Source organism: Perca flavescens, chromosome 12, assembly GCF_004354835.1.
Source record: "Perca flavescens isolate YP-PL-M2 chromosome 12, PFLA_1.0, whole genome shotgun sequence".
NCBI classification, from domain to species: domain Eukaryota; kingdom Metazoa; phylum Chordata; class Actinopteri; order Perciformes; family Percidae; genus Perca; species Perca flavescens.
The window spans coordinates 31,307,904-31,320,684 of record NC_041342.1 but is presented as its reverse complement, the minus strand read 5'-3'; the positions used below and the strand labels follow the sequence as shown (position 1 = coordinate 31,320,684).

At 43.1% G+C, this 12,781-nt stretch overlaps 1 protein-coding gene and 1 pseudogene across 1 annotated transcript; both read left to right on the top strand.

The window, feature by feature from the left end:
• Positions 1 to 317: 317 nt before the first annotated feature.
• LOC114566025 (tripartite motif-containing protein 16-like) lies at positions 318 to 2,316 on the top strand. Its single transcript, XM_028594367.1, has 2 exons — positions 318 to 323; positions 688 to 2,316. Exons 1-2 carry the CDS (start codon positions 318 to 320, stop codon positions 2,314 to 2,316), a joined length of 1,635 nt encoding a protein of 544 aa, XP_028450168.1.
• An 8,308-nt stretch (positions 2,317 to 10,624) lies between these two features.
• Positions 10,625 to 12,396, top strand: LOC114564914 (tripartite motif-containing protein 16-like; annotated as a pseudogene).
• The last annotated feature ends 385 nt before the right edge of the window (positions 12,397 to 12,781 follow it).

Sequence of the window (12,781 nt, the reverse complement as noted above, 5' to 3'; positions counted from 1 at the left end):
CCAGAATATCATTACTTCTACAACCGATTAATATCTCTATTTTTTATCTACTGTGTTTAAGTCATTCTATTCATGAAAAAGAACTTTAATCAAACTGCATTTTAGAAAAGAAAAAAGAAGAAGAGCTAATTCTAAAAACTGTGGAGAAAAAGACTTGGATTCTAATAAGAGTTTAGCTCCTAAAAGCTAAAGTGAGCAGGGTTTTAAATGAGAAATGAGCTCTGTTGTTGAAAACACTGTCTGTCAAACGACTTCTCTACCTGGAATGAATCACAGATTGATAACTCCTCCCTCCATATTTCCTTGTTCCCTTGATGATGGGCGTAACCAACATGTGGTGAAGTGCAGGAGCTGACAGGTCCCATTCACTGCAGGAACACTCACTGTTCAGATCACAGCTTTAAGTAGTTTACATTTTCAGGAAGTGAAACTCAGGCGTTGTCTTTAAGAGGTGAAATGGCGGAGCAAGGAGTTCAGTTGGACCAGGAAATTATCTCTTGTTCGATTCAATTCAATTTTATTTATAGTATCAAATCATAACAAAAGTTATCTCGAGACACTTTACAGATAGAGTAGGTCTAGACCACACTCTATAAATTCCAAAACCCCAACAATTACAGTAATTCCCTCAAGAGCAAGCATTAGCAGTGGCTATTGCGACAGTGGCAAGAAAAAACTCCCTTTTAGGAAGAAACCTCGAATTCGATCTGTCTGGATCTACTGAAGGGTCCGGTGACTATTCCCTGTGGACACAGCTACTGCATGAACTGTATTCAAGAGTTCTGGGATGAGAAGAAAATCTACAGCTGTCCTCAGTGTAGAAATACTTTCACATCAAGGCCTGTACTGGTAAAAAACACCATGTTAGCAGATTTAGTGGAGGAACTGAAGAAGACTGGACTCCAAGCTGCTCCTGCTGATCACTGCTATGCTGGAGCTGAAGATGTGGCCTGTGATGTCTCCACTGGGAGAAAACTGAAAGCCCTCAAGTCCTGTCTGGTGTGTCTGGTCACTTACTGTGCTCAACACCTCCATTTTCATAATGGTGTGGCTCGATTCAAGAAACACAAGCTGGTGGAGCCCTCCAAGAAGCTCCAGGAGAACATCTGCTCTCATCATGATGAGGTGATGAAGATATTCTGCCGTACTGATCAGCAGCGTATCTGTTCTCTCTGCTTAATGGATGAACATAAAGGCCACGACACAGTCTCAGCTGCAGCAGAAAGGACTGAGAGGCAGAAAGAGCTCGAGGTGAGTCAACAAAACATCCAGCAGAGAATCCAGGACAGAGAGAAAGATGTGAAGCTGCTTCAACAGGAGGTGGAGGCCATCAATCTCTCTGCTGATAAAGCAGTGAAGGACAGTAAGAAGATCTTCACTGAGCTGATCCGTCTCATGGAGAAAAGACACTCTAATGTGAAGCAGCAGGTCAGATTCCAGCAGGAAACTGAAGTGAGTCGAGTCAAAGAGCTTCAGGAGAAGCTGGAGCAGGAGATCACTGAGCTGAAGAGGAAAGACGCTGAGATGAAGAAGATCTCAGACACAGAGGATCACAACCAGTTTCTACACAACTACTCCTCACTGTCACCACTCAGTGAATCTACATCCAGCATCGATATCCGTCCTCTGAGCTACTTTGAGGACGTGACAGCGGCTGTGTCAGAGGTCAGAGATAAACTACAGGACGTCCTGAGAGACACATGGACAAACATCTCACTGGCTGTGACTCAAGTGGATGTTTTACTGTCACAACCAGAGCCCAAGACCAGAGCTGACTTCTTAAAATATTCACGTGAACTCACACTGGATCCAAACACAGCTCACACACAGCTGTTATTATCTGAGGTGGAGAGAAAGGTAACATTAACATATAATAATCAGGGTTATTTTAGTCACCCAGACAGATTCTCTGTAAACTATCAGGTCCTGAGTAGAGAGAGTCTGACCGGACGTTGTTACTGGGAGGTGGCGTGGACAGGAGGAGGGGTTCATGTAGCAGTCGCATACAAGAATATCGGCAGAGTGGGGGACCCGGGTGAATTTGGAAAGAACGAAAAATCCTGGGAGTTAAGATGCGTCAAAAACAGTTATCAAACTTGGCACAACAAAGTCCAAACTCCCGTCCCAGGTCCTTGGTCCTCCAAAGTAGGAGTGTACCTGGATCACAGGGCAGGTACTCTGTCCTTCTACAGCGTCTCTGACACCATGACTCTCCTCCACAGAGTCCAGACCACATTCACTCAGCCTCTCAATGCTGGACTACGGCTTTATTATCATTATGGAGACACAGCTGAGTTTTGTAAACTAGAGGTGTGAATCTTCATTGATCTCCCGATTCGATTACGATTATCATGTCAGCGATTCAATTCGATTTTGATATCACGATGCATCAAATACATTTTTCTATTAAAGCCATGTAGGATATTTAATTCATAGATTTTCAAGCTTCAAAAACAAAACATTCTGCAGTGCTCTAATACTAAATAAATTGGATACATAAAACTACAGCCCTTCCTGAATGTGCAAAACATAACAGAATATGTAAACAGAAATGTTGTTAGGCTTACATTAATATATAAACAGAAATAATCAATTATTTACGGTCGATTATCAATGCAGCATGTTTATCTGTGTTTTTTGCCCCCAACGGTGCCTTTCAGTCAGCGCTGCCTGGAAGGTGCCGTTGGGAGGCACTGGTTATGGTTATGGTTAGAGTTAAGGTTAAGGTTAAGGTTAAGATTATGGTTAGAGTTAAGGTTAAGGTTATGGTTATGGTTATGCTTAGGGTTAGTCCACGGTTCGTCCACGATTCGATGCATCGATTTCTTTGATTAATTTCAACACTTCTACTGTAAACTGAAATAGACAGAAATCATTTTAGGGTTAAATTCTGTGTTTTAAGACTTAAAAAAACTTGTTTTGTCTCCATGTTTGTTGCTGAGAGCTGATTGTGGTGGCATTTCTTCACTGCAGAGAGATCAGCTGTCAATCAAACATTATGGGATGTCCTTTGACATCTTCTCATTAGTTGTTGTTGTAAATGTTTGAGCTCCTTCCTGTGTCTGTTTAGCCACGGAGGCTACCACTGCTCATGATGATGTTTGTTGACCTGAACTGAAAATGTCAACTTCTCTGAGCTCTAAATGTCTGATGAATATTTGTATTGATGGATTTGTTGGTTGCAGGTTCCTTTATCATAGATACTTTGTTCTTACTACTTTGTACATTTGTATAGAAATCTATAATCACATTTACATGTATTTGTTTATTATGATTACAATGATGGTAATCAATAAGGGAGATGATTCTTTATTCTCTTTTACACAGCTGAGATTATTCTCAAACAAACTGATTATGTGAATGAAGTGAATCTGATATCATTGAACAGACTGACTGTCGATGGATATGTGAAAGTGGTATGGTGATAACATAATTTACATGAAATAGACAGTCTATAACAACGCAGAGATGTAGTATGAGTCAGAGTACAGTTAGTGCAAATTGTGGGCAAAGATAATTATGTGGATCCAGTGATCAGTTATAACGCAGTATATATAAATAGATGTGGTCTAGTTAGTGATGTGGGTCATTAATAACACATTGAACATCAACAGACAGTCTGTCAAAATGCTGAATATAGTAAACAGTCAATATACAATCTGAATGGCGAATTAAGTGTAGAGAAGGGTAGTAGATGTGCAACAGAAAAAGAAGAAACATTTGTATGATCACAAGGTGTAGTCTGTGAATATTTGGAGCTTTTCTTCCAAATATGGTATGCTCATGAATATTTAGAATGAACTGCGTGCTGATTGGTTTGAGCGAACCATATAGAAACACATTGGAGACTCGACAGCAGGTCTCATATTTCTGACACTGCAAAGTTATACATTGTTTGTCGGGATATTTCGTTATTAAATTCGCTTCTGAGACTTTTTAAAGCGAGAAATCCACTATATATAGCTCAAACATGGGCCGTTTTACGAAAATTGATGGCTGATTGCAAATTTGGTAAGACTGTGTGTCAGAGTTCAGCGGCCGGTGCTGCCTGTGTAGCTGCCTCGCCACCCGGCCTGCCGTCCTTCACAGACCCCGGCCTGCTGTGAAGTAGATTGAGCGCCGTCACGGCTGGCAGCCCACAGCACTCCATATCCGCGCAAAGTCACAGTTTTTTGGGCTAATGGACTACCAAACGCCGCTGCCCTGACAGAGCTCCAGGGCCTGCAACTCCCCTCTTCCTGCTAGCTAATTGGCCGGTGTGTGTGAGTGAGAGCGCGGTCAGCGAGCTTGTTAAGCCTTCAATCTCATACCACAGGTTCCAGTTAATCTTGGCTGGCTGCCAGCTGCCGGCATAACTAGAGTAGCTATATTTACTGTTTGAATTTCATCACGCCACTTATACAACATCTACCTAAAGGTCTTATAAAGCTAACAACGGTGTCCGATTTCAAGTTAATTAATTTTTGTGAATTTCAGAGGAATTCTAAGAGGAGGCTAGCCAGCTCTCATTGATAGAAATGAGACTCGCGGACAAGAGGCGTTTATTTCCCCAATCATTTGTTTAAATAACTCAACACATTATAATTACACACATTAAAAGATTAACTGGAACCTGTGGTAAGAGATTGCTGGCGTAACAAGCTCGCTGACCATGCTTTCACTCACACACACATGCCATTTAGCTAGCAGGAAAAGGGGAGTTGCAGGCCCTGGAGCTCTGTCAGGGCAGCAGCGTTTGTTAGTCCATTAACCCATGAAACGGTGACTTTGCGCGGGTATGAAGTGCTGTGGGCTTCCAGCCGTGACAAAGCTCACAGCAGGCCGGGGTCTGTGAAGAAAGGCAGGCCGGGCGGCGAGGCAGCAACACAGGCAGCACCGGCACTGAACTCCTTGAGATCTGTGTAACCTAGATTCAGAAGACTAACTGATCTCAGGTCAGTTGTGTAGGCTATGTAAATGTTGGGGCGTGACAAACATAGAGACTAGAGCCAAATGAGGAGGAGCCGCCGAGTTGACGTCAACTAGGCGACTTGTTGAGATTTGCCCGTTTTCAGAGGCAGTTTCAAATTGTGAGATTTGCTGAGGAAAGAGGTGTCATTGGGATTTTGAGGTTCTATAAGGTGATGGTTCACTTCTCCGTGAACCATCACCTTATCGTGGTGGAGAGGTTTGTGTGTCTCTGTGAACCTGAGGGCTGTGTTGTCTGGAGCTTTGTGCTTCTGGTAGGGTCTCCCAAGGCAAAGTGGTCTCAGGTGAGGGGCCAGACAAAGAATGGTTCAAAAACCCTATGGGAAAACAAGGTAGAGATGGAGTGACCCTGCCCGGAGGAAGTCCGGGGCCCCCGTCTGGAGCCAGGCCCAGACGGCGGGCTCGTCGGCGAGCGCCTGGTGGCCGGGTTTGCCACGGAGCCCGGCCGGGCACAGCCCGAACAAGCTACGTGGCTCCCATCTCTCCAGCCCATGGGCCCCTGTCCGACAGACTTTCAACTCACACCTCCGGCGGAGCTTTTCGTGCATCCCTGTGGAGGCTGGGGGCATTGAACCCGAGTGGACAATGTTCAAAGTTTCCATTGCTGAAGCTGCGGCGAGGAGCTGTGGTCTTAGGGTCTTAGGTGCCTCAAGGGGCGGTAACCCACAAACACCGTGGTGGACACCGGTGGTCAGGGAAGCCGTCCGACTGAAGAAGGAGTCTTTCCGGGATATGTTATCCCAGAGGACTCCGGAGGCAGTAGCCTCTGCCGTGAAAGAGGCAAAGCAGAGTCCAGACCACATTCACTCAGCCTCTTAATGCTGGACTACAGCTTTGTTATTATTTTGGAGACACAGCTGAGTTCTGTAAACTGAAATAGACAGAAATCATTTGAGGGTTAAATTCTGTTTTAAGACTTAAAGTGCTCATACTATGCTCATTGTCAGGTTCATAATTGTATTTAGAGGTTATATCAGAATAGCTTTACATGGTTTAATTTTCTAAAAACACCATATTTTTGTTGTACTGCACATTGCTGCAGCTCCTCTTTTCACCCTGTGTGTTGAGCTCTCTGTTTTAGCTACAGAGTGAAAAAGATAAAAAAAACATAATATGAGCACTTTAAACCTTATTTTGTCTCCATGTTTGTTGCTGAGAGCTGATTGTTGGGGCATTTCTTCGCTGCAGAGAGATCAACTGTCAATCAAACATTATGGGATGTCCTTTGACATCTTCTCATTAGTTGTTGTAAATGTTTGAGCTCCTTCCTGTGTCTGTTTAGCCACGGAGGCTACCACTGCTCATGATGATGTCTGTTGACCTGAACTGAAAATGTCAACTTCTCTGAGCTCTAAATGTCTGATGAATATTTGTATTGATGGATTCGTTGGTTGCAGGTTCCTTTATCATAGATACTTTGTTCTTAATACTTCGTACATTTGTATAGAAATCTATAATCACATTTCCATGTATTTGTTTATCATGATTACAATGATGGTAATCAATAAGGGAGATGATTCTTTATTCTCTTTTACACAGCTGAGATTATTCTCAAACAAACTGATTATGTGGATGAAGTGAATCTGATATCATTGAACAAACTGACTTTACTGATGGAATGTGGGACCAAACTAAAGGTCTAGATGAATAATTATCAAACGTGAACAAAGTCTAGTTCTTCTTGTCTTCATTCCAGGGGATCATACAGCACTGATGGAGAAAATGTAACACGTTGATATGAGAGTCTATCAGAGGCTGTTTACATCCTGAAACACCACACAGTACAGTCTTCATCTTTACAGCTGATCACTTTTTAATACCAACATTTAGTTTAGTGCACTGAGTCCATGAAGAGGATTCATTACACATATTTAAAAACTGTTAAAAAGTTAATTCATTTGGTCAAGTCTGGGTGTTTTCACAATGACCTCTCTATGCTGCAGAATAACTTTTAAAGATTATTGTCAAACCTGAAAATGTTTTTTGGCGCTTTCTTCGGTGCTTTTGTAAACGTTTTTTGTGACTTTTTTCAGAGCTTTTTATTTTATCCACGGTCAATAAACCTAATGTATATGACATTATACATAGTTTAGTTGTTTACAAAACAAAAAGCAGAAACTATGAATTATTTTGAGTAATAGTTAAGATCTGAAGATGTTGAGTTAATCACAGACTGTTTATGTCAAAATTTAGTCAGGATGCTGTTTTGAAACCATTTAAAAAAAAATTTTAAATGCTATGAAATTGAATAAAATATCCAAAATGCAAAATTAAATGAAAATTATTTTTTTACATTTTTTTATTTAACCTTTATTTAACCAGGTAGGCTGTTGAGAACAGGTTCTCATTTACAACGGTGACCTGGCCAAGAAAAGCGTAAGCGTACAAGACAACATACAGTTTCAGATTCAACATAGTACAAGAAAACAGAATACAACAGGCTGCAAAGGTCCAGATTAAGTAGGCAGTCTAAACCGGCCCAAAGGGAGATGTAAGTTGATGGATGTGCGAAAGTGGTATGGTGATAACATAATTTACATGAAATAGACAGTCTATAACAATGCAGAGATGTAGTAAGAGTCAGAGTACAGTTAGCGCAAATTGTGGGCAAGATAATCATGTGGATCCAGTGATCAGTTATAACGCAGTATATATAAATAGATATGGTCTAGTTAGTGATGTGGGTCAGTAATAACACAGTGAACTTCACTGTTCAATATACAATCTGAATGGCGAATTAAGTGTAGAGAAGGGTAGTAGATGTGCAACAGAAAAATAAGAAACATTTGTATGATCACAAGGTGTAGCAACACTGGTGGGGAGTAAATAAAGTTTTGCATATGCATGTGATAATTATTGATTTTACCTGCAAAGAATGTACATCCATGTTGTTTTGGGAGAAATATGGTTGAAAGCTAAAAAGGCTCCTTTAGTGGAATTTATTTAAAGGGGTGATAGAATGATTATATAGGGTATTTTACACTGTTCCTTAAAGGAACACGCCAACTTATTGGGAATTTAGCTTATTCACCGTAACCCCCAGAGTAAGACAAGTCCATACATACCCTTCTCATCTCTGTGCGTGCTGTAACGCTGTCTGACGGCTCCAGCATTCGCTTAGCCCAGCACAGATCCTGCAGGTGACTGGTTCCAACTAGCCTACAGCTCCAAATTGTGACAAAAGTGACAAAATAACACCAACATGTTCCTATTTACATGTTGAGATTTGTAGAGTCACAGCGTGTACAAAAAACAATGTAACATGAGACACAGCCATCTTCTAACAGTAAACAAACCGGGAACTATATTCTCAGACAGGCTTGCTGCGAGCATATCACTCCGCCCAAGTACTATATTCTTCCGCCTGAGAATATAGTTCCTGGTTTGTTTACAGTTAGAAGACGGCTGTGTCTCATGTTACGTTGTTTTTTGTACACGCTGTGACTCTATTAATCACAACATGTAAATAGGAACATGTTGGCGTCATTTTGTCACTTATTCGGAGCAGTAGGATTACTGGAACCATTCACCTGCATGTTCTGTGCTGGCCTGATGCCGCTGGAGCCGTCAGACAGCATTACAGCACACACGGAGATGAGAAGGGTATGTATGGACTTGTCTAACTCTTGGGGTTACGGTGAATAAGCTAAATTCCCAATAAGTCGGCGTGTTCCTTTAAGGTCTCCTAATAGGGTATGTAACATTGGTTGGGCTGAAAATTGCCCGAATGCTATTTTATTAGGCCCTTAACCCTCAGAGCCCTACAGAGCCCCTGTGAATATGGCTCTGTTTGGAACAAGAGCTTTTCTTCCAAATATGGTATGCTCATGAATATTTAGAATGAACTGCGTGCTGATTGGTTTGAGCGAACCACATAGAAACACATTGGAGACTCGACAGCAGGTCTCATATTTCTGACACTGCAAAGTTATACATTGTTTGTCGGGCTATTTCGTTATTAACTTCACTTCAAATGTATGACTAATTGCAAATTTGGTAAGACTGTGTGTCGGAGTTCAGCAGCCGGTGCTGCCTGTGTTGCTGCCTCGCCGCCCGGCCTGCCATCTTTCACAGACCCCGGCCTGCTGTGAGCTCCGTGACGGCTGGCAACCCACGGCACTCCATACCCGCGCAAAGTCACTGTTTTTTGGGCTAATGGACTACCAAACGCCGCTGCCCTGACAGAGCTCCAGGGCCTGCAACTCCCCTCTTCCTGCTAGCTAAATGGCCGGTGTGTGTGAGTGAGAGCGCGGTCAGCGAGCTTGTTAAGCCTTCAATCTCATACCACAGGTTCCAGTTAATCTTGGCTGGCTGCCAGCTGCCGGCATAACTAGAGTAGCTATATTTACTGTTTGAATTTCGTCATGCCACTTATACAACATCTACCTAAAGGTCTTATAAAGCTAACAACGGTGTCCGATTTCAAGTTAATGTATATTTGTGAAGATTAGGGGTTTCGTTAGCTGCGACTGTCCCTTCAATCCTAGCTATGTATAGCTACAAATCACGGATAGTTAGCTTAATTTTTGGCGTAATTCGAGTATATTTACAGTTTGAATTTTGTCACGCCACTTATACAACATCTACCTAAAGGTCTTATAAAGCTAACAATGGTGTCCGATTTCAAGTTAATGAATTTTTGTGAATTTCAGAGGAATTCTAAGAGGAGGCTAGCTAGCTCTCATTGATAGAAATGAGACTCGCGGACAAGAGGCGTTTACTTCCCCAATCGTTTGTTTAAATAACTCAACACATTATAATTACACACATTAAAATATTAACTGGAACCTGTGGTAAGAGATTGCTGGCGTAACAAGCTCGCTGACCGTGCTTTCACTCACACACACCGGCCATTTAGCTAGCAGGAAGAGGGGAGTTGCAGGCCCTGGAGCTCTGTCAGGGCAGCGGCGTTTGTTAGTCCATTAACCCATGAAACGGTGACTTTGCGCGGGTATGGAGTGCCGTGGGCTGCCAGCCGTGACAGAGCTCCCAGCAGGCCGGGGTCTGTGAAGAAAGGCAGGCCGGGCGGCGAGGCAGCAACACAGGCAGCACCGGCACTGAACTCCTTGAGATCTGTGTGACTTAGATTCAGAAGACTCTGATCTCAGGTCAGTTGTGTAACCTATGTAAACGTTGGGGCGTGACAAACATAGAGACTAGAGCCAAATGAGGAGGAGCTGCCGAGTTGACGTCAACTACTACTGACAGTAAATAAAAAACCTAAGAAAAACTAAACTGAAACTGCATTGCGAATCCACATTAAGACCCCACTACCAGAGCTCAATTCTTAAAATAATCACGTGAAATCCCACTGGATCCAAACACAGTGAACACACTGCTGTTATTATGTGAGGGGGAACAGAGGAAAGCACCATTCATGTATCAACAACAGTCTTATTCTAGTCACCCAGACATATTCTCTGAATGGCAGCAAGTCCTGAGTGGAGAGAGTCTGACTGGACTTTGTTACTGGGAGGTGGAGAGGAGACGAGGAGGGGTTCATGTAGCAGTCACATGAAAAAACACGACACTCAACAACACTCTGGCCATATTTCCTTGTTCCCTCCCCTTTAGATCTACAGTTGTAAGATGGGCGTAACCAACATGTGGTGAAGTGCTGGAGCTAACAGGCCCCATTCACTGCAGGAACACACACTGTTAAGATCACAGCTTTAAGTAGTTTACATTCCCAGGAAGTGAGACTCAGACAGGCTTTGTCCTTGAGAGGTGAAATGGCGCAGAAAGGAGTTCAGCTGGACCGGGAAACTTTCTCTTGTTCAATCTGTCTGGATCTACTGAAGGATCCGGTGACTATTCCCTGTGGACACAGCTACTGCATGAACTGTATTAAAGAGTTCTGGGATGAGAAGGAAATCTACAGCTGTCCTCAGTGCAGGGAAACTTTCACACAGAGGCCTGTTGTTGTCAAAAGCACCATGTTAGCAGATTTAGTGGAGGAGCTGAAGAAGACTGGACTCCAAGCTGCTCCTGCTGATCACTGCTATGCTGGAGCTGAAGATGTGGCCTGTGATGTCTGCACTGGGAGAAAACTGAAAGCCCTCAAGTCCTGTCTGGTGTGTCTGGTCTCTTACTGTGATCAACACCTTCAGCCTCATTATAACTCCTCTGCGTTTGAGAAACACAAGCTGGTGGAGCCCTCCAAGAAGCTCCAGGAGAACATCTGCTCTCATCATAATGAGGTGATGAAGATGTTCTGCCGTACTGATCAGCAGTGTATTTGTTATCTCTGCTCTGTGGATGAACATAAAGACCACGACACAGTCTCAGCGACAGCAGAAAGGACTGAGAGGCAGAAAGAGCTCGAGGGGAGTCAACAAAACATCCAGCAGAGAATCCAGGACAGAGAGAAAGATGTGAAGCTGCTTCAACAGGAGGTGGAGGCTATCAATCGCTCTGCTGATAAAGTAGTGGAGGACAGTGGGAAGATCTTCACTGAGCTGATCCGTCTCATCAAGAAAAGAAGCTCTGATGTGAAGCAGCAGGTCAGATCGCAGCAGAAAACTGAAGCGAATCGAGTCAAAGAGCTTCAGGAGAAGCTGGAGCAGGAGATCACTGAGCTGAAGAGCAAAGACGCTGAGATGAAGAAGATCTCAGAAATAGAAGATCACAACCAGTTTCTACACAACTACTCCTCACTGTCACCACTCAGTGAACCTACATCCAGCATCGATATCCGTCCTCTGAGCTACTTTGAGGATGTGACAGCGGCTGTGTCAGACACCAGAGATAAACTACAGGACGTCCTGAGAGACACATGGACAAACATCTCACTGGCTGTGACTGAAGTGGATGTTTTACTGTCACAACCAGAGCCCAAGACCAGAGCTGACTTCTTAAAATATTCACGTGAACTCACACTGGATCCAAACACAGCAGACACACTGCTGTTATTATCTGAGGTGGAGAGAAAGGCAACATTAACACGTAATTATCAGGATTATTCTAGTCACCCAGACAGATTCTCTGTAAACTATCAGGTCCTGAGTAGAGAGAGTCTGACTGGACGTTGTTACTGGGAGGTGGAGTGGACAGGAGGAGGGGTTCATACAAGAACATCAGCAGAGTGGGGGACTCAGGTGAATTTGGAAAAAACAAAAAATCCTGGGTGTTAAGATGCGGCTATAACAGTTATCAAATTCAGCACAACAAAGTCCAAACTCCCGTCCCAGGTCCTTGGTCCTCCAGAGTAGGAGTGTACCTGGATCACAGGGCAGGTACTCTGTCCTTCTACAGCGTGTCTGACACCATGACTCTCCTCCACAGAGTCCAGACCACATTCACTCAGCCTCTCTACGCTGGACTACAGCTTTATTATCGTTATGGAGACACAGCTGAGTTCTGTAAACTAGAGGTGTGAATCTTCACTGATCTCCCGATTCGATTACGATTATCATGTCAGCAATTCAATTCGATTTAATATCACGATGCGTCAAATACATTTTTCTATTAAAGCCATGTAGGATATTTAATTCATACCTTTTCAAGCTTAAAAAACAAAACATTCTGCAGTGCTCTAATACTAAATAAATTGGATAGATAAAACTATACAGCACTGACCAAATGGCACTTCCTGAATGTGCAAAACTTACCAGAATATGTAAACAGAAATGTTGTTAGGCCTACATTAAATTGTAAACAGAAATAATTGATTATGGCCCGGTTGAGTATCGATGCAGCATGTTTATCTGTGTTTTTTTGCCCCCAATGGTGCCTTTCAGGTTAGGGTTAGGGTTAGGGGTTAGGTGCCTTGAAGGCAGCGGTCGCAGCGCTGCCTGGATGGAGCAGTTGGGGA